Source organism: Peromyscus maniculatus, chromosome X, assembly GCF_049852395.1.
Source record: "Peromyscus maniculatus bairdii isolate BWxNUB_F1_BW_parent chromosome X, HU_Pman_BW_mat_3.1, whole genome shotgun sequence".
NCBI lineage: Eukaryota > Metazoa > Chordata > Mammalia > Rodentia > Cricetidae > Peromyscus > Peromyscus maniculatus.
The window spans coordinates 91,473,776-91,498,430 of NC_134875.1; the positions used below are offsets into that span (position 1 = coordinate 91,473,776).

The 24,655-nt window shown below is 38.7% G+C and overlaps 1 protein-coding gene across 10 annotated transcripts in view; it reads left to right on the forward strand.

Annotated features, from left to right (window-relative positions):
• The window catches only part of Zfx (zinc finger protein X-linked), a 75,989-nt gene that overhangs the window by 45,551 nt on the left and 5,783 nt on the right, over positions 1–24,655 (forward strand). For 8 of the 10 annotated variants that reach the window (XM_076561966.1, XM_076561967.1, XM_076561968.1 and 5 more), the window contains 6 exons: positions 5,453–5,541; positions 9,792–10,361; positions 22,195–22,344; positions 22,707–22,850; positions 23,209–23,352; positions 24,042–24,182. In XM_076561966.1, the coding sequence (XP_076418081.1) occupies positions 5,481–5,541; positions 9,792–10,361; positions 22,195–22,344; positions 22,707–22,850; positions 23,209–23,352; positions 24,042–24,182 (1,210 nt within the window). In that variant the 5' untranslated portion in view covers positions 5,453–5,480. The remainder of the gene's footprint in view (positions 1–5,452; positions 5,542–9,791; positions 10,362–22,194; positions 22,345–22,706; positions 22,851–23,208; positions 23,353–24,041; positions 24,183–24,655) is intronic. The other 2 variants (XM_076561970.1, XM_076561969.1) reach the window with 1 other exon arrangement.

Genomic DNA, 24,655 nt, shown 5'->3' on the forward strand with positions numbered 1-24,655 from the left:
AACTGACTTTGAGGGTTAACCTAAGAGAAATGAAATACGACTCTGGATTTGAGACTGGAAAAATGGCTGCTAATGAACAGTGTGGTAAAAAATTGGGAAAGAAATCTAACTTTGGAGGGAAGATGTTATTTAGGTTTTAATAGCTGTAAATTTTTACCATTTCTGATTGCTGAGAAAATTTTTGGACAGGTTTGCTTTTGTTACTGTTTGTGAAGTTTGAACCATTTCATCTACCATATGTAATACAAATTAGTTCTCTGAGTGTGACAGAAAAGATTGTAGTCAGCCATACATTTTATTACATTAAAGTTGTGGGGGACCACAACCAAAAAGGTAATTTTTGTATGGGTATATTAACCATATATATATATATATATATATGTATATATATATATATATATGCATCCTGTTAATTTGCCTAAGAGAATAGTCAAAGACGTATACACAGAAATAGAACACAGCTGGATTGTCATGCATTTGAGGCCAGCATGGACTGCATTGCAAGACCCTGTCTCCCTCTCTATCTCCCCACCTCCCCAAAAGGGAATTAAAGAACTGTAAAACAAGTAAATTCTCCCAAATTTCTAATTTAAGAGAGAAAATGCCAGTGCTGTTCCTATTGACTTGGTGGAGGTGTTTATTGCTCCATTTTAAAGATCGGAAGGAAAGCAGCTTGGGGGAATTGTGTGGATTTCACCCAGTTGAATACTTCCCTTAAAATTTCATTTTTCCATCGTGAATTCTTTCAGAATCATGACTTGTGTACCAGGAGGGGATATTTTTCCCCATTGGGGTGAGTCTCAGAGGTGTTTTGAGGGTGTTTGAGAAAAGTAGTGATAGTTTGGTTCTTTGTTCATTTGGATTTCATCTTGGTGCTTTGAACCATTCTGTGTGTTTGGCTACTTTTGGGGATTGGTTCCTGCTCTCCAGCACGCAGACACTTCCACAGAGAAACCTATGTCATTGGTGGCCCACCCTTTTCACTCACCCTTACTTGATCACACTCCCGAGAGTTTTTCTAAGTCATTTCCTAACAACACACTTTCATTTTGATTGTGAGAGGGGTTGAAAAGCCCTAGGTATAGTCATTTCTGCTTGTAAGTACAAAATGTGTTTTTTTCCAAACCTGTTTGAGTTTTGTAATGGCCCTCTTCCATGTTTGCTAGAATATGTTATATGATAAAATATATAGAATATGTATATGATAAAAAGATGAGAATAACAGCAAAGAATTCTCTCCTGCATGTTGGGTTCATATTGTAGAGCTTCTGAATGTTGGGGGGCTGCTGAAGTATTCTGAGCCCAGGGGAGTGCCATGATCAAAGCAGTGGTAGGAGGATTAGTCTCCCACAGATAGCAGGAATGCCTCAGAACTTGGCACCAGCTCCTGCTTGTGCTGAGCTCCCCAGTCATTTGTTATGGGAGTGGCAGAAAAGAGCAAGGCCACTTGAGAGGCTATTTTCATGCCTCAGGGATCAGGAAGTATGAAGCTGAGAGACAACAATAAGACTGGAGATCATAAGAACTGGGATGGGTTGCTGAGAAGTCCTGTGGAGAAGTAGTTGACAAGATCTGGCACCCTGGACTGACTGTGAGTGGGAAAGAAGGAAGAGGGGAGAGTGGCCCGAAGAAGAGTTGTTGGTCTGGTGGAGGCGTAAGGTTCTGCTTTGAGTACGTAGATTTTGGTGGTCTGTGCAAATGGTTCTTGAGACCAGGGGAGGAGAGAGAAACCAGTAAGAGAAAATAGTGAAGTGTACCAGACTGGGCAGGCTTTTCTGTTGTAATGTGGTGAGGGAGTCAGGAGAGCTAGCTGTGGAGCAAAGGGACAGAAGAGAGTTAGGATGGCACTTTGAGAAAGCAGGCAGGAGTGAACTTCAGAAGCAGTGGGACTGATGATCTGTCAGGGTCTAATCGAAAAGCCAAGAAAGAGAAAAGCTGGACAAAGTAGTTGGATTACAAGTTGAGAATGTTTAGAGTCAATAGGAATTAGTCTTAGGTAGGGAGATTTGAGGGATGTGGGACTTAAGAACCTTACCGTATCCCTTTTGTTGCCTTAGTTGGCTTAGTTTCATGTAATATTTCATTATGCTTAGAAGGTTGACTTTATCACTTCATAATTGCATTTTTAAAAAGGGGAAAGAATTCTAGCCAGAGGTGATTCTGGTAGGGAGTGGGTGGTGACAGCTTATAGCATGTACACTTTGTTTTTCATGGCTGAACAATTTTTTGTTTATTAATCTAGCCATCATTTGTTTTAATTTCAAATAGTTTTTAACACAAAACATAGCTATTTCTTGGAAATGAATAGAACCATCGCTGGCACACTGAAAAAACACTTGTTATGTTTTGGGTTTCTTAGATTTCTTTATGGAATTTAGCGTATAAACATAAGACATATAGGGGCTTTGCTCTCTTGGTAAATGACTCTTATACAAGCATGACGGCCTGAGTTTGGATCTTCAGCCCCTACATAAAATCTGGGGTGAGGTAGAGACACTGGAGCTTAATAGCCAAATCAGTAAGGTTTCAATAAGAAACCCTGTGTCAAAAAATAAGGTGGAAGTTTGCTCTTATTTAGGGACCCTAGAATTGTATCTAGGTTTCCGTGTATAACCTAAAGTAACCATAGAAGCCAGGAAAATAGACAGCGGAGAGGCTGAAAATGGGAGCTTTAACTGGAGATGGGGGAAGAGGGAGCTGGGGGTAAATACATGAAGGATCTTTGGAAAAAAGCCATAGGGGAACCAAAAAAAGTGATTTAAAAAGCAAAACAAGATGGAGAACAATCAAGGAAGACTCCCAGGGTCAACCTCTGACCTCTGTATGCACACAGAGGCCCACCTGCACATATGAACATGAAGAAAAAATAAGACATAAAAATAGCCATAGTTAACAAGTACACTAAGATAACATTCTCTGGAAATTCTGAGGAGGGAGAATACATTTTCAGGGTTTTGTGTGTATGTTGGAGTTATAGGGGAGGACATTTGCAGGGAAAGAACACAACAGAAATGAGATCTTTTTATTTATATTTATATTTATATTTATATTTATATTTCTTTTTTTTTCTTCTTTCTCTCAAAAACTTTTAATGTGTAGCCCAGGCTGGCCTCGAACTCGTGATCCTCCTGCCTCCGCCTCCTTCAGCAAATCCTACCGGCGTGCGCCGCCACCGCCACCACCACCGGCTTTATTTATATTTCTAATAGTCTTGCTGTGAAGCCAGGTTGGATTAGAATTTGGCAGTCCTCCTGTCTCTGTCTCTGAATACTAGAATTACTGATGTGCCCAAGTGTACCAGGCCAGGGTTGAGATGTTCTGCCGTTTTTGTTTATTGAAGTGTGTGTGCCTGTGTGGTGCTGGGAGGTACTTGGGAGAAGAGTGGGAGAGATAATGACAGAAAGGTGGTTTGGAGTTATAATTTAAGATCGTATGAGCTTTGCCGGGCAGCGATGGCGCATGCCTTTTAATCCCAGCACTTGGGAGGCAGAGGCAGGTGGATCTCTGTGAGTTCGAGGCCAGCCTGGTCTACAGAGCGAGCTCCAGGACAGGCACCAAAACTACACAGAGAAACCCTGTCTCAGGGGAAAAAAAAGATAATATGAGCTTCAACTTTGTTTAAACAGGAATGGTGCTTAGAGAAATGACTATTTTTGTTTTCATAAGCATATAGTATTTACTAAGAAAGCAAATTAGAGGCCAAAGAAAGATGATTCTAATCTAATAGCTCCATTTATTTTGAATTAAAAAGTAAAAGTGAGAAAGTAGAGATAGGGAAACCAATGAGGAGGTTTGTGCAGAACTTAGAACATAGGCAAGTAAAATCTTTGATGTCTGAGCTTTTGAGATAGTAATCAAATAGTATTTGGTAATACATTACTTGATATGTTAAGATTTCTTTTTCTGAAGTAGATGAGATAGAATTAGGGTCATTGGGATGCCTTGCAAAATCCCAAGGCAGGATAAAGTAGGGCCTCAGGAAATTCTGGGCTCAGGATCCAAAAATCAGTTGGGAAGCTCCCTCTTTCCCCTTCATCTACTTTTGCAGGGCATTCCCTTGATTCCTTTTGTTTGTAGGCTTTACTTCACTAGTCTAAGCCAAAGTGGGAAAATGACTTTCCTCAGTTCCTTTGTCCTAGCAGCCTAGACTGAGAGATGGAAGCAGGCAGAGTGAGTGAGAGAAGAATGAGTGGAGGAGATACTCACTTGTTCTTGCCCATGGTTTCAGATTTTTGAGAGTAGGAATTTGATATTATTGTGCTCAAAAATGAACTTAAAAAAAAAAACCCATTCCAAAGCTAGTGCTAATGGCCAAAAGGCTTAAATACACTGAAAATTTAAATTGCACAAACCAGGGGGGTAAAAAGGTGGTGGTACATTCCTTTAAGGCAGATCTCTGAGTTCCAGGACAGCCAGGGTTGTTACACAGAGAAACCCTGTGTCTAAAAACCAAAAACCAAAAAAAAAAAAGGAAAGAAAATTCACTGTATAACAGAATTCCATAATGTGCTTACCACAGTTATGTTTACTATAATTAATGTACTTTGGGGTTCTATGATTGTTCAGTATAGTGGTTGAAAGAGAGAGCATATAAGTTTAGAGAAGCAGTGCCAAAATTGTGCCAAAATTTCCCACGATAAATTACAGAATGAATTTTAGTTGAATCTTAAGAAAATTAGTTGCCAGGCAATTGGTGATGCATGCCTTTAATCCCATCACTTGGGAGGCAAAGGCAGGTGGGTCTTTGGTTTTGAGGCCAGTCTTGTCTACAGTGAAAAACAAAAAATCATTGGCTGCTTTTCCAGAGGACCCAGGTTCGAATCCTGAACACATGTGGTAGCTTATAACCATTTAGAACTCTACTTCTAGGGGGAACTGGCACCCTCTTCTAGCCAACAGCGTGAGGCATGCATGTTGTTGTACTCATATATACATGCATACACGAATACACATAAGATAAATAAATAATTTTTTGTATTCAAGACAGGGTTTTTCTCTGTGTAGCCCTGGCTGTCTTGGAACTCGCTTTGTAGACAGGGCTGGTCTCAAACTCAGAAATCTGCCTCCCTCTGCCTCCAGAGTGCTGGGATTAAAGGCGTGCGCCACCACTGACGGGCGATGAATTTAGTTTTATTTGAGACAGGGCCTCACTAGACAGGGTCTTAACTCTGTAACTGAGACCGATTTGGAACCCTCTTATGTAGTCCAGGTTGGTCTTGAACTTGTGAGTCTCCTGCTTCAGCCTCCCAAATGCTGGGATTATAGGTGTGTACCTGGCATGTATCTCAATTTATAATGAGCTTGAGTAAAGGTGATCCTTTTGATTTATATGTTTATATATTAGATAGATGTTCATCTGTCATATAACTTGAGTGCTTCAGAAATGAAAATGTGACATTAAAAAAAAAGGATACCAAAACTAATACTGGCTTCACTTTTCCCCTTGATTTAGGAGTTGTGGCTGATGAGAATTAAAGGCCATGGATGAAGATGGACTTGAATTACAACCACAGGCGCCAAACTCATTTTTTGATGCAACAGGTATAATGACCTGGATTGTACTCTTTTTTTTTTTTAAGATTTATTTATGTATACAGTGTTCTGTTTGTATGTATACCTGCACACCAGAAGAGGGTACCAGATCTCATTACAGATGGTTGTGAGGCACCATGTGGGTGCTGGGAATTGAACTCAGGACCTCTGGAAGAGCAGCCAATGCTCTTAACCTCTGAGCCATCTCTCCAGCCCAGGATTGTACTCTGTCTACCAAATTGGGAGTTTGTTAGGGCCCATTTGCTAAACTCTCACAATGTTAGTCACTCTTGGATTTCAGAATCTACAAATGGGAAAGTGAATACTTTATTATCCCCCTTCCCAAAAAAATTGGCTTCCTCATAACCGACTTTAATACTCTTTGTTGTTTGGTTGGGTTTTTTTTTTTTTTTTTGTTCTTCGAGACAGAGACTTTAATATTCTTGTCAGTACAAGTTGAATAGCCTTAATGTGAAAATCCCAAATGCTTCAAATCTCCAAACTTAGGAGTGCTGACATGACTCCACAGTAGAAAGAACATTTCCACACCTCACTTCACGGCATGGGTTGAAGTGAAAACACGTGCATATGAAAAGTACTGTGAAGAGTGACTTGTAGGCTGTATATGTATGGTGCATATAAAAGAAATGAATTTCATGATACAGATATATGTGATGTAACAGGCTTTCTCTGGGCCACCAACCAGCTCTCAAATCATGACATGGAGACTTATTAGTTTATGAATGCTCAGCCTTATCTTATACTTGTCCCACTAGCTCTTATAACTTAATTTAACCTGTTTCTCTTCATCTATGTTTTACCTTGGGGCTTTTTACCTTTCTTTCATTCTGTATGTCCTATTTTCCTGCTTCCTCCTTGTCTGTCTTTCTGGCAGCTGCCTGGCTGGCTGCCCGGCATCTCCCTCTTTTTCTCCCTTGATCTCCTCCCTCACACAGCCTAGATTCCTCCTCCTACATATTCTCTCTGCCTGCCAGCCCTGCCTATCCCTCCACTGCCTAGCTATTGGCTGTTCAGCTTTTTATTAGAACAATCAGGTGCCTTAGGCAGGCAAAGCAACACATCTTTACATTATTAAACAAATGCAGCATAAACAAATGTAACACATCTTTGCCTAGTTAAAGTAATAGTCCGAAATATGTGAATATTGTAAAAGATGAAAAGTCTGATATGCTAAATACCTCTGTTCTCAAGCATTTGGTTTTAGTTTTTGAAAAACCTAAGCTGGTCTTGAATTCTCTATCCTGCCTCAGCTTCCTGAGTTCTGGGACTACATGTGTGTGCCACTTTTGTGGCCTGACTTGGTCTCAAGCATTTTAAATAAGGAATATTTGGTCTCTGACACAGCGGTATCAAACTCTTAGTAGTTTCTTTACTTCCCATCATCTTGCTCAGTTATCACACTGAGTTCTGTTCCTTGTCTCTAAAACAAATGCTCCTTAATTACATCTGTTGCACATGATTCCTGCCACATAGTCTCTTGTCTCAGCCTTCGTCAGTGTTTTAGTCCAGCTCACTAGTCAGAATATTTAGCACAACATGTAGATGATCAGATACATTTGTTCTCTATCACCCAACAGATAAAGTATAAACCAAGGGTCTCTGTGTCCCTAACACTGTCCTACTTTCACAGCCTCACCTCCTCACAGATTCCCACGAAGAGCCTTGTCAGAAAGACAGTCTTGCTTCACTCTCCAAAGTACAGAAGGCTTTCTGTAGTTTTTAACATTGAAGTGGGTATACTAGGTTTTAGGACATAAAATGGTTTTATATCACACTAGCTGAACTATCATTATAATAAAGTGTTAACTAATTTCCTATTGGCCTTTAAATGATCAGGTTGGCCGGGTGGTGGTGGCTCATGCCTTAAATCCCAGCACTGGGAGGCAGAGCCAGGCGGATCTCTGTGAGTTCGAGGCCAGCCTGGTCTACAGAGCGAGATCCAGGATAGGCTTCAAAACTACACAGAGAAACCCTGTCTCAAAACCAAAACAAACAACAACAAAACCCACCCCAGGTTGTAGTATATTAAATAACTCTATCAGAAAGTTACATACTTCGTAGAAAAGGGCATACATTTTTCATAGGATGGTCTTTCAAGTTTGGTGATTTCATTTTGATAATGATAAATGCATAGTTTATAATTCTTTCTTTACTAAACATGAAGTATAATTATAGTTCTTGAAAAAAGATACTAAACACAGTGTGACAAGGAAAGCTAGCTAGTGTACTGAGTGGTAGGGTGGAAGACTTTCAGTTCAGTCCTCATTAACACTTCCGGTGTTCGTTCATCTTAGCAAGTCACTTATTCTGCCAGGGCCTCCATTTTCATGTCAGGATAATAAGGAAACCTCTCCTTACAGTTTTGCAGAACACTTGCCATAGATTCCCATTTTATCATGCCGATCTGTGAAGTATGCATGGCAAATACTTTCATTTTCTGATGAGGAAACTGAAATGCAGAGGTTAAATGACTAGCCCAAGGTCACAAAACTATTAAGTGTCTAACCCTCATCTGTGAGTAACATTTTGTAAACCATGCCTGTGCCACTAAATGGTTCAATCTTGCTGCCTGCCAGATGGATATTGCTGTTGTATAGCTTCATGATAATGTTGAAATTTTTGAAAATAATGAGCATAAAGCCTTTTATAGAAATTATATGAATTAAAGTAAACCTACTCTTTGCTATTTGTAGAAGTCATTATGGTGGATATTAACTGACTTTAAGACTTGTTGTCATTTTTAAAATTCTTTGGCCTTGATTATGTTGTTGTTGTTGTTGTTGACAGATACACTTTTTTTTTGTTTTTGTTTGTCCAGAGGTACAGTGATTGAATTAGGTACCTGCTTAGATTTAGCTTTGAGAAACAAGCAGAATCACTGATCTACTGAAGACATTTTTTTTTTTTATATACTCAAAACTTACAGAACTTTCTTTTCTTTTCTCTGGACTGGCAGCCAAGATACTGGATTTGTTTTATTTTATTTTGTATTTCTCATAAGGATGTATAATTGTTCCATTTGCAGCATTTGTTGAGAGCAATATTTACTGAGCACCATATGCTGTGCAAACTGTGATCTCAGCTAAGTCATTTAATCTCTGGGCAAAAATTGATTCATCTCCTATCACTCCTTTAACTAAAATGGACTCTAGCAGAGTTTCCTGTAGTGTGAGGAGTGACCCCAGGGAGAAGGCTAGATAGAGTCCAGGACTCTGAAGTCTCCAGTAGGTTCCTTCTACTACCTACGTTTATCCCCCTGCTCCTTCTGTTTCCTATCCACAGAGACAGATCCTCAACCAGATTCTCTTCTGTCTTCTTCTCCTTTATGCCCTGATCCTTTCATGTTCTAGAATAGAGGTTGGATTTTCCAGTTCCATAGTCAGAGGTGGGGAATGGTGGTGGAGCCAGAACACAAAGGAGAAGGATGTGAAGGAAGTGGAAAAAAGAAATTCTTGTGACAGATGCAAAAGGAAAAATACAATTTAGGAAAGGGAGAACAAGAAGGAAAATACTTGAGAAACACATAATAAAAAAAGACTGATTTACCACCTGTACTTAGTTATAATAACTGAATGTGTTTTAATGTGCCTACAAATTTACTGTCATGAAGTTTTTTGTCTCAGTTGTATTATTATCAATAGTTTTTCCTTATCTATTGATTTGGGATGAGTACTTAAGAGTATCCTAAAAAGTATATTTTTAATATTATTTAAAAAGAGATTTTTTTTTCAAAGCATAGGATTCAAAAAAATCTAAGTGTTTGAGAAAACTGATGAGCTAGTATATCTTGGGAGAAATTGAATAATAATTTTGCTAGTTGAAATATTCATTTAGTCTTGAAATTCACATTTTTATTTACTTATTAGCCACTGTTGTATTGCTGTGAAGAGACACCATGACCAAGGCAACTGTTAGAAGAGAAAGCATTTAATTGGGGGCTTGTTTACAGTTTCAGAGGTTTAGTCTGTTCCCACTGTGGGGAGCATGGCTGGAGAAGTAGCTGACAGCTCCAGAGCTACATCCTGATTGGGAGGGAGGGAGAGACAGACTGGGCCTAGCATGGGCTTTTGAAACCTCAAAGCCCACCGACAGTGACACACCTCTTCCAACAAGTCCCCACCTCCTAAACTTTCCCCAAATAGTTCCAGTCCCTGGTTACTAAACATTCAAATATATGGGTTTATAGGGGTCATTTTATTTGCCCACCACCCTTATTTATGAGTTGGTTTACTTTTCAGGAGCTGGTGCTACACACATGGATGGTGATCAGATTGTTGTGGAAGTACAAGAAACGGTTTTTGTGTCCGATGTTGTGGATTCAGACATAACCGTGCATAACTTTGTTCCTGACGACCCAGACTCGGTTGTGATTCAAGATGTTATTGAGGACGTTGTTATAGAAGATGTCCAGTGTCCAGATATCATGGACGAAGCAGATGTATCCGAAACAGTTATCATCCCAGAGCAAGTGCTGGACTCAGATGTAACTGAAGAGGTTTCTTTAACACACTGCACAGTTCCAGATGATGTCTTAGCTTCTGAAATTACTTCAGCCTCAATAGCTATGCCTGAACATGTCTTGACAAGTGAATCTATACATGTGTCTGACGTTGCTCACGTTGAACACGTGGTTCATGATGGTGTAGTAGAAGCAGAAATCGTCACTGATCCTCTGGCCGCCGATGTTGTTTCAGAAGAAGTGTTGGTAGCAGACTGTGCCTCTGAAGCAGTCATAGATGCCAATGGGATCCCCGTGGGCCAACAAGATGATGACAAAAACAACTGTGAGGACTACCTTATGATTTCCTGTAAGTCTTGGGGTATAGTGTTTGTCAGAGGTGAAGCCTTTCTAACTTAAGCCAGGGGTGGAACTTTCTTAACAAATGGTCATTGAAATTAAATGTATAAAAATGCCTTATCCAGGTGTGGTGGTGCACACCTTCAGTCTCAGCACTTGGGAAGCAGAGGCAGGCGGATCTCTATGAGTTTGAAGCCAGCCTGATCTATATAGTGAGTTCTAGGACAACTAAGGCTACATAGTGAGACCCTGTCTCAAACAAAACAAAACAAAGTAAATCTCTGTAAAATGAGTTTTAGTTTGGAGTTTGTAAGGTATCTGAAAATTGTGTAAAGTAAAATTGTTGACTTGTTTCTATATAAAGGTATGATAGGCTGGGCAGTGGTGGTGCACACCTTTAATTCCAGCACTTGGAAGACAGAGGCAGATGGATCTCTGTGAGTTCGAGTCCAGCCTGGTCTACAGAGTGAGTTCCAGGACAGGCTCCAAAAAAAAAAAAAAGCTACACAGAAATCTTGTCTTGAAAAACAAACAAACAAAAAAAGGTGTAATAGAAAGAGGTGGTTTCTTCAGTTATGGAAAGACAGTCTGTAACTTTGCAGAATCATGAAGGATGTAATTTAGGCCTCTTTTAGCATGAGGAACCCTCCTCACACAACTTTGGGAAAATGCATGACCAAACTACTTATATTCTTGTATGCTTATAGGTACAGGAAACAAACCACTGGACAGAGAAAACCTGGAGTATGAACTTATGTTCTTGGATGTACAGTAATCTTTATGTATTTGAATTGTATGTCAAATACTGTTTGTGGAACAGAATGGTAAAGTGTGTAGTAGTGAAACAGAATTTCAAGCCTGATGATTAGAGCACGGAGGCAAACTAAGGTGGTGTGGGGATAAACCTCCAAGTGTTTTAAGTTGGCATCTGGGAGAACAGCTCTTTCTTCTTATAACATTGTATTTCTTGGTACTACTTTCAGATAGGAAATTCTAGGTTGCATAGACCACAGGTCTAACCCAGTATCAATTTTTAACTCCTTACAGCACTAAATTGAGTTAAATAGACTCATATACTATTTATAAACTTGCCTAATTGTTTTCATGTATGAAATTAGTATACTATATAATAGGATGCACCAGTATTTTATAGAAAATCTCTTAGAAGTTATTGAGGTATTGGAACCCAGGGGTGGTGTGTGCATACCTGTAATCTCAGCTGTCAGGAGGCTGAGGAAAGAGGGTTTCTTAAGCCTAGGCTGCACAGTAAGGTACTGTCTCAATAAGTTCTGATAGAACTTTTGAAATAAATCGTCTGTAAAAAGGAAGAAAAAGCATTCATTCAGCAGGTATTTATGGGACTTGTGTGTTTGCCATTGCTATAGGTGGTCCAATTATTAAAAATTCCTAAATATGTAAAGTAGAGAAAGCCATTGTTCCTAGAGGGAGCAAAAATTTTCTCTTCCACACATGTGCTCCACGGACATGCACAATAATAAAATAGAAATTTAGAAAAGAGTATGTATAGTTATAAATTTTGTTACATTGCCTCCAAATGTTTTGCTTAATATAATTCCTCCTATGAACTTTATGAGGTTATCTATTTTTCTATATTCTAACCAACACACAGCAGTATTTCCCTGGTTTTTGCTGGTCTGCAGAGGAATATGTGATGTAACTTATTTCCAGTTGGATTGATTTTGGAAGATAATCCTTGTAGCAGTAGAGAGTAAGAATAGTGAACAAGAGACTAGTGATAGACAGTAGTTCAAGTGGTTCGTGTGTGAGAAAAATACCTCAAGTTGGGTGTGGCGGTGTAGTTCTGTAACCCCAGCACTTAGGAAGATTGAGTTCTAGGGCCAGCAAGACCTGTCTCAAAAACAAAACAAAAGCCTGGTGGTGGTGGCGCCTCATGCTTTTAATTTCAGCACTGGGGCAGGCAGGGGCAGGCAGATCTCTGTGAGTTCAAGGCCAGTCTGGTCTACAGAGCGAGTTCCAAGACAGCTAGTTCCAAGACTGTTCTCTCTAGCCCCAAGGAAGAACTCTTAAAAGAAGGGGGGGAAGGGAGGGAAATAATGGACTACATATGGCATGGAAGCACACATGGGGAGAGGAAGGCAGCCAGCAATAGTGGGTCATGAGGGTGGATTAAGTAACAGTATAACACATGTATGAAAATGCCATAACGAAAACCTATTACTTTGTGTGTTAACTTGGGAATGGGTCAAGTATGGATATTTGGGGTATAAATGACATAGACATTTGAAGTTAGCTTAGGCTATAAGGTGAGACAGTCTCATCAGAAAAAGGAGAAGAATTAAATGAAAACTGGAGGTTTTCAGAAGACACAGTGACAGACTTTGAAGGTCTTTTCAACACTATTGAAGGTATAGAGGATTCTTTAAAAGTGTCAGTCCCTGAGAAGAAAGGGTCTTGTTGGGCAATTAGGACATTGTTGGTGTTTAGATTAGTTTCAATAAAACATGGGTGAGTGGATAGGAGATGGAAGAAGTTGAACTTTAATGGGTTGATACATCAGTGAAAGTGGTATTAGGGTGAAACTTTGTGTAAGCCATTGTGGTTAGTCATGGGACAGGAAGCAGTAGTACGGCTTTTGCTGGCTGGTGAAAGGGTGAATGTGTGTTGGACATGCTTATGGTCCAGGGACACATGACTGGACAGGGCCACTCTGACAAGAGAGAAAGGCAGGCTAATAGATGCAGAGAAGAGGAAGGGACTGATGTTTAGGGTCATACTGGATGGCTCTTGTGTCCTAGGCAGGGGCATAAAATGTTAGGAAGAATGAGGACGCTCTCTAGAGACAGAAGGTTAGAGGACTATCTGAATGTCATAGCTGTTTTCCCTGTGAAGCAGCTTCCTCTACCAATACAGAATAAACACGAGGTTGGGGGGGAAAAAGGATTGAAAAGCTTGGGTCTGATGGGGATGGGTCAGGGTAAGAGGCTTAGATGAATGTTTAATATAGATGGAACTAAATTGAGCAGCCAGTGAAGAGTAAAGATACTTAAATTTATAGTATAAAAATGGTGTTTTTAATTTTATTCTAAAAGTTTTAGATTTATTTTTAGTTTATGAGTGTTTTGTCTGCATGTACATAATGCATCAAGTGGATACTGCAGTTAGAAGAGGGTATCAGTTTCCTGGAACTGGAGCTATGGGTGATTGTTAGTGTGCTGGGAACTGAACCTGGATTCTTTGCAGGAGCAGCAAGTGCTCCTAACTGCTGAGCCATCTCTCTGCCCCTTTATTTCACTTTTAAAATTGCATTTTAATTTCTTTGTGTGTATACATACATATATGTGTGCTTGTGCCATGGTGCATGTGTAGAGGTCAGAGGACATCTTGTGGATGTTTGTTCTTTCCTACTGTGTAGGTTCCGAGAATGGAACACGATTGTCGGCCTTGGTGGCAGCCTTTGCCCATTAAGCCATCTTAGCCCAAAATGTAGTTTTTAAATACTAATGCCAGCCTATAATAAGACTAGACAACCCAGCACCAAGGCTAGAGGAAGTTGTTGGCTTTGTCCCAGACTGTGAAGGCGGCAGCACTCTGGCTTCTCTCTGCTTCCTGCCCTTCTGGCTTTCACCCTCTTGCTTTCTAAGGAGTAAAGCTTAACTGCACACCAGCCTTTTGCCTTTATTGCTTTTTTAGAAAGTTCACCTCTCTAGTAGACTCATTTAAATATATAGAGATAGATTTAGTAATGATTGACACCAGCATACCAAGTGTAGTGTTGCAGAATTCAGACTTTAAAAAAAAATCTTATTTATATTTATCTTTCTTTGAGATACCAGGGGTTCCAATTTAAGTCAGTTTTAATGGTCCTGAAAAAGTAAATATGAACAGAAGTAAACTTTTTTAGTATATTTTGGCATACTTTAATATGTTTTATATATAATAAATATATTTTAATGGGATATTTATTTCATTCCTGTTAAAAGAAGTTCAAAGAAAGCAAAGGTGCATTTAAACAGGTGTATATTCTCATGTTATTATCCTAGTTTGCCATAATGAAGTAGTTAGGTTGTTTTAAAATTAGGTTTAGAGATAGAGGACACAATGTTCTCTATTGTACAGACATTTTTGAACTTTTTCTCCCCTCCCCACCCTCATCTCTTTTTTCCAAAGTTAAGATCATATTAAATAATCCACTTTATTACCTTTGGAATTAAACTATTGTACTTAATGGTTTGTAATGTGTTGGGAAATTGCTAGTGTTTTTTTGGTTTCTACCTTCCAGCAAAGCTAGTTCATAAAGCTGTATTTTAATTTCAAACCTTTAAGACTGGCAAAGATTTTTGTTGTAACTGGATAGAGGACCTGTGTGGAATGGTTACATTGAACAATAAATGTGCATTACTTTACATATTTATTTTTTTATGTTGATAAAACTTAAAATCTATTTTAGTGATTTTTCAAGTATACAGAACATTGTTATTAATTACAGTCACCTGAAAACTTCATTTTTTTTTTTTTGTTTTTTTTTTTTTTGGTTTTTTGAGACCGGGTTTCTCTGTGTAGCTTTGCGCCTTTCCTGGAGCTCACTCTGTAACCCAGGCCGGCCTCGAACTCACAGAGATCCGCCTGCCTCTTCCTCCCGAGTGCTGGGATTAAAGGCGTGTGCCACCACCGCCCGGCTTGAAAACTTCATTTTTAAAGCTTGTTCAGAAGTTTTTCTTTTCCTCCATCCAAAATTGTGTAGGTAAATTTCATAGGTAGAGCTGGTCTTAAGTTGTGTGTCTATAAAAAAATGCATACACATGCATGCATATGCATGCACATACATGCACACTCTCACAGAGAGGGAGGGAAGAATACTATTGTGTAGGCATTCCCAATTAGACATCCAAAATAAGTTAATGGATTAATGACTTGAGTATAATGTAAGTTTAGATGCCATAGTACCTACTGTCACTTCAAGCAATCATTTCCTAGTTTTCAGTCTTCATATGGTTTACTGAACTTCCTTGGAGCTGTGTAAAATGTGCTTATATTTACTGTAGCTCTGTTATTACAATGAGATTGTACTCCAGAATTTCACATCAGTTTTGTTTTGTTTGTTTTTTGTTTTGTTTTGTCTTTCAAGACAGGGTTTGTCTGTGTAGCTTCAGAGCCTGTCCTGGAACTCACTCTGTAGACCAGGCTGGCCTCGAACTCACAGAGATCCATTTGGCTCTGTCTCCCGAGGGCTGGGATTAAAGATGTGTGCCACCACCGCCCGGCTTACTTAAGTTTTTAGGTCAAATGCTGGGCAAGATGTGAAGATGACTTTTGAAGCTTTTGCTAGTTTAACTTATTTATTTATTTTTTTGAGACAGAGTTTCTCCATGTAGCCCTGGCTATCTTGGAACTCACTCTGTAGACCAGGCTGGCCTTGAACTCAGAGGAATTTTCCTGCTTCTACCTTCTGAGTGGGAGAATTCCTGGGTGGTTTGGGATTATTGATAATTTTTTTTAAAGATTGATTTATTTATTATGTATACAGAAGAGGGCATCAAATCTCATTACAGATGGTTGTGAGCCACCATGTGGGTGCTGGGAATTGAACTCAGGACCTCTGGAAGAACAGTCGGTGCTCTTAACCTCTGAGTCATCTCTCCAGCCCCTGATAATTTTTTTTTTAATACTGAGTTTTGGACACTAAATATCTTTCTTTAAAAACCAGGAGATGAAAATGAAGGCCTGGGTTCTAAAGACAGGTGTGTCCTTGCACTTCCCAATCTTTCCCTCTCTAACTGACTTGAACCATGTTACACACATTCTCAGAGCCTTTGTTTCTTTATTTGGAAAAAGAAGTCAGAAACTTACATGGAAACATGAAGGAAATAGCAAAATGCAATGCAAATGGTAGTTATTATTAGAAGTAATTTTAATTTAAAAAAATATGCACTTCTGTTTTGGAGAAACCTTATTCTAAAGTACTAGTTCTTCATATGTGCAGAAGAAGGCGCTTATACAGAAATCATACATATGATGACTCAATTTATTGGCACTTTCTTTGTTTTTAGAAATTCATTTTAATAGTAACTTTAAAATTACGGTAAAATTCTGAGTACTTAACAGGACCATCAAAGTGTTCTTTTAAAAATCTCTTCTATAATATTTTATATTCAGAATAATTTCACGGGTTGAGTAGGTGGGGTAAGGTCTCAAGGTGAAAATCTGAAGGTGAATTCTACTTTTGTATAATAATAGATAGAATGGCTCTGTTTTCAGGGAAGTCAGTGTATTTGAAATATGTTTTCCTACATATTTATGAAAGCAAAAGGGTTTTTCAACCCTGAATTATAGATAAGGGTATGACACTTTGCATGTTCAAAGATGGCTAGATTTTCAGTCATTGGAGGTTTTATAAGGATACTGACTGATAAACGTGTGCAAACAGCAAGTTTACACAGAAGGACATTTGACTTTGTTGTACCAGTTAGAATCAGGTGTTGGTTTGTTTTGGTTTTTGTTTTGTGTGTGTATGTCTGTGTGTCTATGTGTGTGTGTCACATGTGTGCCCTAGGAGGTTAGAAGAAGGTATTGATCTTCTGGAGCTGGAGTTACAGGCAGTTTGTGAGCTACCGAAAGTGCTGGGAATTAAACTCCTGTCTTGTGGAAGAGCCACAGTTGCTCCTGACTACTGGGCCGTTTCTCCAACCCAGTTTTTGTTGTTTTGCTTTTGACTTGAGTTTTTTTGAGACAGGATTTCTTTATATAGCCCTAACTGTCCCGACTTTGCTTTTGATTTTTGAGACTGGAATTTGCATTGTGTAGCTTCAGCTTTCTGAGTGCTAGGATTAGTGCCTGGCTTAGGATCAGTTTGTCAGACTTTGCTCTAAGTTTAGGCCAACTTCAACCAAACTTGAAGTGTTTAAAAATAAGTACTCCGATGATAATCCATATGTATTCTAGATTCTTCCACATAGATTGGTGAGATTGGTATCCTTCTGGTGCTAACCTCTGTTTGAAATTTGAAAATGACAATTGGTTCAGTTATCTAGATTATGAGAATATTTAAATTATTATGATTTTAAAGTAATTAACCATTCACTTCTGAGTGTGTTGGCACATGCTTTTGTTGATTTTTGAAATTATATTTCTCTCTTTCTTTCACTTTCTCTATATGTGTGTGTGTGTGCCTCATGACATGTGTCAATCACAATATGAGGACATTTGCACGAGTTGGTTCTGTACAGCCCAGTAATCAAAATCGGGTCATCAGACTTGGTGGCAGGCACTTTTACCTGCTGAGCCATCTTGATAGCCCAACACAGACTTTTAATGTCAGTATTTTTGAGGCTGAGGCAGGAGGGATGCTTCAAATTCAAGGCCAGCTTGAGCTCTAGCATGAATTCCATACCAGGCCGGGCTACAGAGTGAGACCTGTTTATTCCTTCCTTTTCCCCCTTTCCCTTCCATTCTTACCCACTCAGAATCAAACCCCTGACTTGGTTCCTTTGTTACATTTTTCTCGAGGTGAGGTACTAGCCAGATTCCCAAGTCCTACTCATCCCTAAATAGATGTCCAACCCAGCTCTCTTCCTCATTCCTACTATTGTTCTTATTGAAGGCCTTGTTGCTTGTCACCTGCCAGACTCATAAGTGTTCTCCCTGCTTTGTGTCTTGATCCATTTCAGCCTATCTGCTTTTTCAAGGCCAACATGATGGTATAGCAAATGGGCATATGATTGATTCATCATTGCTTAAAGATCTCCCATCACTTATAGCAGATGCTCTCATGCCTCTGGTCAGGGTTAGGACTTTAGGGCCCCCCTAAATCAGTCTCTCTCTTTTTCTTACTTTCTAGGTCCCATCTCCTACATTTGGATTATGTAGAATTGCTTGGCTAGGGACTTGCCCCCACCTCAAGTTCCCCAAGAAATTTTGATGTCTGACCCGATTGAGAAACGTCAGCTTTCTCGGATCAAGTCTGAGCCTCTCTGCCAGGTCAGGAGGCCCTTAGTGATCTGACTGCAGTTTAGCAGTTGGCTGTGTTCTTCACCATGCCTCATGACACACTTCATGCCAGTCATTTCATACCATTTCTTATCTCTGTGCCTGTGTCCATAGTTTGTCCTTTACCTGAATGAAGTAACTGCCCCTTTTTTTTCTGTTAGCCTGAGTGAGATATCCTTTGTCTACATAGAACCTGTTAGTATACAGTGAGACACTATCAGTTTGGATATTAATCCTCTTTTGTGTTCTATATGAACTTACTATGAAAGATTGCATTAGAGAGCTTAGCTTTCGTATCCTTGTAATGTGAGTAAACAGACATTTGCCTTTTCTCCATAAGCGACCTTCATGTTCAGTTACTTTAAATTATACAAGGAAAAGTAAAATAATCTACCAACAAATCAGATATACATAAACATATTTTAGTTGTTTTTGAGACAGGGTCTCACTATATTGCCCTGGCTGTCCCGGACCTCACTTTGTAGACCAGGCTGACTTCAAACTCAAGAGATTCCCCCTGCCTCTGCCTCCAGAGTACTGAGACTAAAGGTATGTGCCACCACCCCTGAGCTGGCCTTGAATTTGCAACAGTCCTCTTGCCTTTTATTTCTGAATGCTGGGATTACAAGCATGTATTTGTCTTCCAACAAGTATATTTTTAAGTGAAATGTTTGGTTTTGAAGCTGGGTGTATATTAAAATATAATTTGCTATTTAATAATGTCCTGAGTGTCAGAAGTAGACTAAAATGATTGAGAGAGAATGTGTAGTTTAGTAGTAGACCACTTGCCTATCCTTCACAAAGCCCTGGGTTTGATCCCCAGCACTACCAAAACAAACACTAAAATGTTTGCTTTCAGTGTCCTATGAATGGTTTGAGATCCATGGCACTTTGCATTTGAATGATTAAATTTTATAATTATTGTAATTATTGTTGTAAATGACAGATTGGAATAGTTTACAAAAGCCGTTTGCCAGTAGTTCTTTGCTGTGATTTATTTAGAATTTGAATGGTCAGGGCCGGAGAGATGGTTCAGCAGTTAAGGGCACTGGCTGCTCTTCTAGAAGACCCAGGTTCAATTCTCAGGACCCACATGGCAGCTCACAGCTGTCTGTAACTCCAGTTTCAGGGGATCCAACAGACACACATGCAGACAAAACACAGTGCACACAAAATTAAATAAATAAATAGATCATTTTTTAAAGATCAAAGAAATTGTTTTAATTCTTGATAAGTCAAAATCAGGTTGACAAATTGTCATTATTTTTTTGCTTTTTGAAATTTTTCTTGCTGTGTGTATGTATCTATGTATGTGCTTGGGTAAGCACATACTATGGCACACATGTGGAAATCAGAGGACAACTTTAGGGAGTAAGTTCTTTTGTTCTATGATGTTTGTTTTACAGGTCATTCAGATCTTCAGGCTTGGTGGCAAGTACCTTTAAATGCATAGCGATCTTGTTGGCCCAATTCTTGCTTTTTACTGTTGGTTTTGAAATACTGGCCCATCTTTATGTTCTTTACAAGAATTTTGCTTAGGTAAATGCAGTTTTTTAACCTGATGGAGAGAGAGCATGACAGAACTTTTTGACATCACAATATGAGTTCTGCCTTGGTTTAATATTAGTTGTAAACTACAGAAGAGATGATCCAGAATTTAAAATGTTACAGTGATCAGAACCACCACCATCTAGCCTTTGTTGCGGTACTAGCTGCTTAAAGAGTCACACATATGTAAATCTCATTTGTGGTGACCAAAAAAGCCTCTTTAAATAGTTATACTATTCTCTAGTTTTTCATGTAATGTAGTTGCTTTTACCAATATATCTATCTCCTACTCTAGAGACTAAAAGTTAACAAACTTGGACCAGGACTTGTGTGGCTTGAGATTTAAATTCCGTGTAATTACAAATAAGTCCACCTTTGTAGACTTCCATTTGCTGTTGTACAATGTCAACAGTACTGTACTGTTCTTCACAGGGTTGCTGGAAGTATTAAGTAGTACTAGTCAATAAATGGTAGTTACATTTATTGTTTCTGCATTTAAAATAATCATCTGTCTGCTCTCTCTGGAGTGCAGTCTTACTTTGTTGTATGGGTAACTCCCAATATCTAATGTAAAGCCTTAATATGTAATTACAATTCACTGTTTGATGAAGTGATTAAAGCATAAATGTCTAGCCAGAAGGAAAGCAAATATATGTGGGAAGACACCAGAAAGAGAACTAAAAGGAGAAAGGAAAAGGCTTGCTGGGGGCATTGGGGCTTCTCTTTTTAGTCCTTGGACCTGTTTCCCTCTGCTTGTGGCAAGCTGAGCCACATATGACTAGTTGAGCTTAGAGCAGAAAAAACATTGGCATGTTTCTTTAATAGACTTAACATTAATGAATCTAATTTTTCTGAGAAATTGTTCTAGGTGCTGAGTTCTCATTAACCTTTACCACACTTTCTGTGTTGCTGGGGATGCCCCGAAATAATGTGTGCTATAAGGATGCTTACATAGCAATTACATTTTTGGTCCTTATTCAAATCTAGAATTTTTCTTGTGTTTTATTTTCCAAATCATACACAACATTGATTACTTTGGTGACTTCTATAAAGCTTTTTAAAACTGTAGTGTTTGGCCGGGCAGTGGTGGTACACACCTTTGATCCTAGCACTCAGGAGGCAGAGTTTGAGGCCAGCCAGGGCTATGACACAGAGACCCTGTCTCAAAACAAAACAAAACAACAACAACAACAAAACCCACAAACAAAAAACAAAACTGGAGTGTTTGCTCTAAAACACTTTGCTACTTTCTTCCCTCTTTGTTTCTCTTCCATTTTCCATATGGCCCTTCTTTTTGTCTTTAAAAGAGGACGAATGCACATTTCAGAGTTTGTTTGAATTTATATATTGTTGTATTTACTTACCACCAAGGACCTTGACTTAAAGTCACAAGTTAAAGTTGTAGATATGTATTACTTACATATAAGATATGTGTTGTAAGGTTTTTTTGTTTGTTGTTGTTTTGTTTGTTTTTTGACTTTTTGGGGCAAGGTCTCCCATGTAGAATTAAGTTGGCCTCTAACTCAGAGATCTGCCTGTCTTTGACTCCTGAGTGTTGATATTAAAAGGCATGTGCCATCCAGCCAGCATTTGTAAATTTTAAGCAGATTGAATTAGAATTTGTATTCCCCATCTCATTGAAGTATACTTTTCTGGCAGTCTTTCTTCCTTCCTTCCTTCCTTCCTTCCTTCCTTCCTTCCTTCCTTCCTTCCTTCCTTCCTTCCTTCCTTCCTCTTCCTTTTTCTTCCTTTTTCTTCCGTTCTCTCTCTCTCTCTCTCTCTCTCTCTCTCTCTCTCTCTCTCTCTCTCTCTCTTTCTCTCTCTCTCTTTCTTTTTAGACAGGGTTTCTCTGTGTAGCTTTGTGGCTTTCTTTATTTTTAAGTGCATTATTCTGATGAAAATAGATCACATCAAATGATATTCAAGAATAGTAACCATGAAGGAGTGCTCACAAAATATTCATATGAGGACCATGCTTTTTTATTTTACTACTAGAATATTATTTAAAGGTCTTTGCCTGAGATATTCAAAGATTATTTTAAATGTAGGAGTGCTTGTACTTGTGGTTTAGCAAAGGCTAAATATATCCTTTTACTTAGAGTTTCTATGCTACCAGGCATATTTCTGTGACTAATCTGGTTTTAGTATCTGATTTCAGTTTTAAAAGTCTCTAGAAGTGTGTTTATTGAACCTTCTACTTGTCTAGGTTAAAATCACCCAATTTTATGTGAATCAAGTTAAAGAGACTGTTAAGAGGACTCTCAAAAATAGTAACTTTCTATTTAAGCATTTTCTATTATTACTTGAGATGTATTTTTCTCCTTGTTTAGTGGATGATGCTGGCAAAATAGAACATGATGGTTCATCTGGACTGACCATGGACACGGAACCTGAAATTGATCCTTGTAAAGTGGATGGCACTTGCCCTGAAGTCATCAAGGTGTACATTTTTAAAGCTGACCCTGGAGAAGATGACTTAGGTGAGAGGGAAGCCTTAGCATCTTTTTGTTGTTGTTTTTGAGACAGGGTTTCTCTGTGTAACAGCTCTGGCTATCCTGGAACTCAGTTTGTATTTGTAGACCAGGCTGGCCTCGAACTCGAGATCTGCCTCCTAAGTGCTGGAATTAAAGACGTGTGCCACCACTGCTAGCCTTAGCATCTTACACATCCTGATCAGTGCTTCAGCCTAATTGTTTTTGGGTTATTTAGATTGAGAAGATGTGAAGTTTTTTCTGAAGATAAAATAATTTTAACATAGTAACTGAAAAATATGTTTAAAAAAAGGAAGAAGTGGAAATGAAATTTTAAAATAAATTATTGGAGCTGCTGTTTTCCTTGATAGGTGGAACTGTAGACATCGTGGAAAGTGAACCTGAGAATGATCATGGAGTTGAACTACTTGATCCAAACAACAGTATTCGTGTTCCCAGGGAAAAGATGGTTTATATGGCTGTTAATGACGCTCAGCAAGAAGATGAAGATATAAGTAAGTAGTTGGCCGTTCTGTGGGAGGGAATGTGTTTCTGAGTGTTTTCTCTGTCTCCTTTAAATGGTCGGTATTTGAAGGAAATAAGTAGCATTGTTTTAGAAATTATTATGTTGGCATGTTCTGAGGGAATTGTTACTGTTTAGAATGTTTGTTACTTTAAAACTAAATGATGGTGAGAACCAAGAAATGAGTCATTCGGCAAGTGTTTGTTGAGTGTTTATCATATAAAAGCTGTGTTCTAGGTATGTAATGTTTGGACTTCTTCCTGTTTGCATGTTAGCTGGGTTCAAATAAAAGTATCTTTCCTATGATGTCTCTAAACCTGGTCAGGAAAGTTCATATATTTTCTACTTAGATGTTGCTGAAATTGCCGACGAAGTTTATATGGAAGTGATTGTTGGGGAGGAGGATGCTGCAGCCGCAGCCGCAGTGCATGAACAACAAATAGAAGACAATGAAATGAAAACCTTCATGCCAATTGCTTGGGCAGCTGCTTATGGTAAGTCACAGAGCAGCTCTTTAGACAGGAGTTTGTGATTGAAAACCAGTTTCTGTAGCTGGGCGGTGATGGCGCACGCCTTTAATGCCAGCACTTGGGAGGCAGCGCCAGGCAGTTCTCTGTGAGTTCGAGGCCAGCCTAGTCTACAGAGTGAGTTCCAGGACAGCTAGGGCTGTTATACAGAGAAACCCTGTCTTGGAAAAAAAAAACAAAAAACAAAAAACGGTTTTTGTGATTTTTTTTAGGTTTCAGAAATCTGAAATGCTATAAGGATTATTTGATTTAAACAAGAGTAGAGGAAGATTTTAAAGTGTACTTCTTGTCCTGACTTTTAACAGGCATTTCCTTTATGTGTATATTACATAGAAGGAAATATACTGTATGAAGTATACAGGCTTTCAGGCTGGAACTTTTCATCTTAACTGTATCAACCTCATGACTTTAAAATCTTGGGAAACAGCATGGGAATCCATGGGGAAAATACTGATGGATATTTTAGTGTTGGAAGCTAGGCATTTCCAATGGTCTTACTGTAATGAAGGTGTTCATAAAATTCCATTACCTAGAGTGGGATATTTCTGTCATTCATGAGTATCATGGCTTTTCATTGTTATAATTAATAAAGAATTCCTAATTCTTTTATAATTTATAATACTGTATGATTTTGTTTTTTTAATACACATTGTTAGGTAATAATTCTGATGGAATTGAAAACCGGAATGGCACAGCAAGTGCCCTCTTGCACATAGATGAGTCTGCTGGCCTCGGCAGGCTGGCTAAACAAAAACCAAAGAAAAGGAGAAGACCTGATTCCAGGCAGTACCAAACAGGTGAGGGCATGCGAGTTCCACAGGGCAGCGTGCTCCGCGAGCTCTCAGGAAGTGCTAGTGTGCATCCCCAGGGGGAGTGATCGGGATAGCATCTTAGTGGCTAGATGACATGTAGCTTTTGTATATTGAATTTTAAAATATAATTTTCAGAATTCAGTGATATTCATGAATGATTTTCTTGATTAAAAAGGAATGGGAAATGGATCAAAGAAGGATGAAAAAAGTTAAAGCTGGAATTACATGAAAATGAAAGGCAACTGTGTTGGCAAGTGTTAATTTTGGAAAAAAATAATGATTATTTCAGTAAAAAAACAGGAATAATTTACAGAGCAGCAAGATATGTACTTGAGTTTATATAATGTAGCTTATTTCTTATATACCAATTTGCATATTAAGAATCTTATTGGTATATTTAAGCTCTATTATAAGTTAACATTAATGTTTTTTAATAAAGTAGGAATTCTAATTTAAAA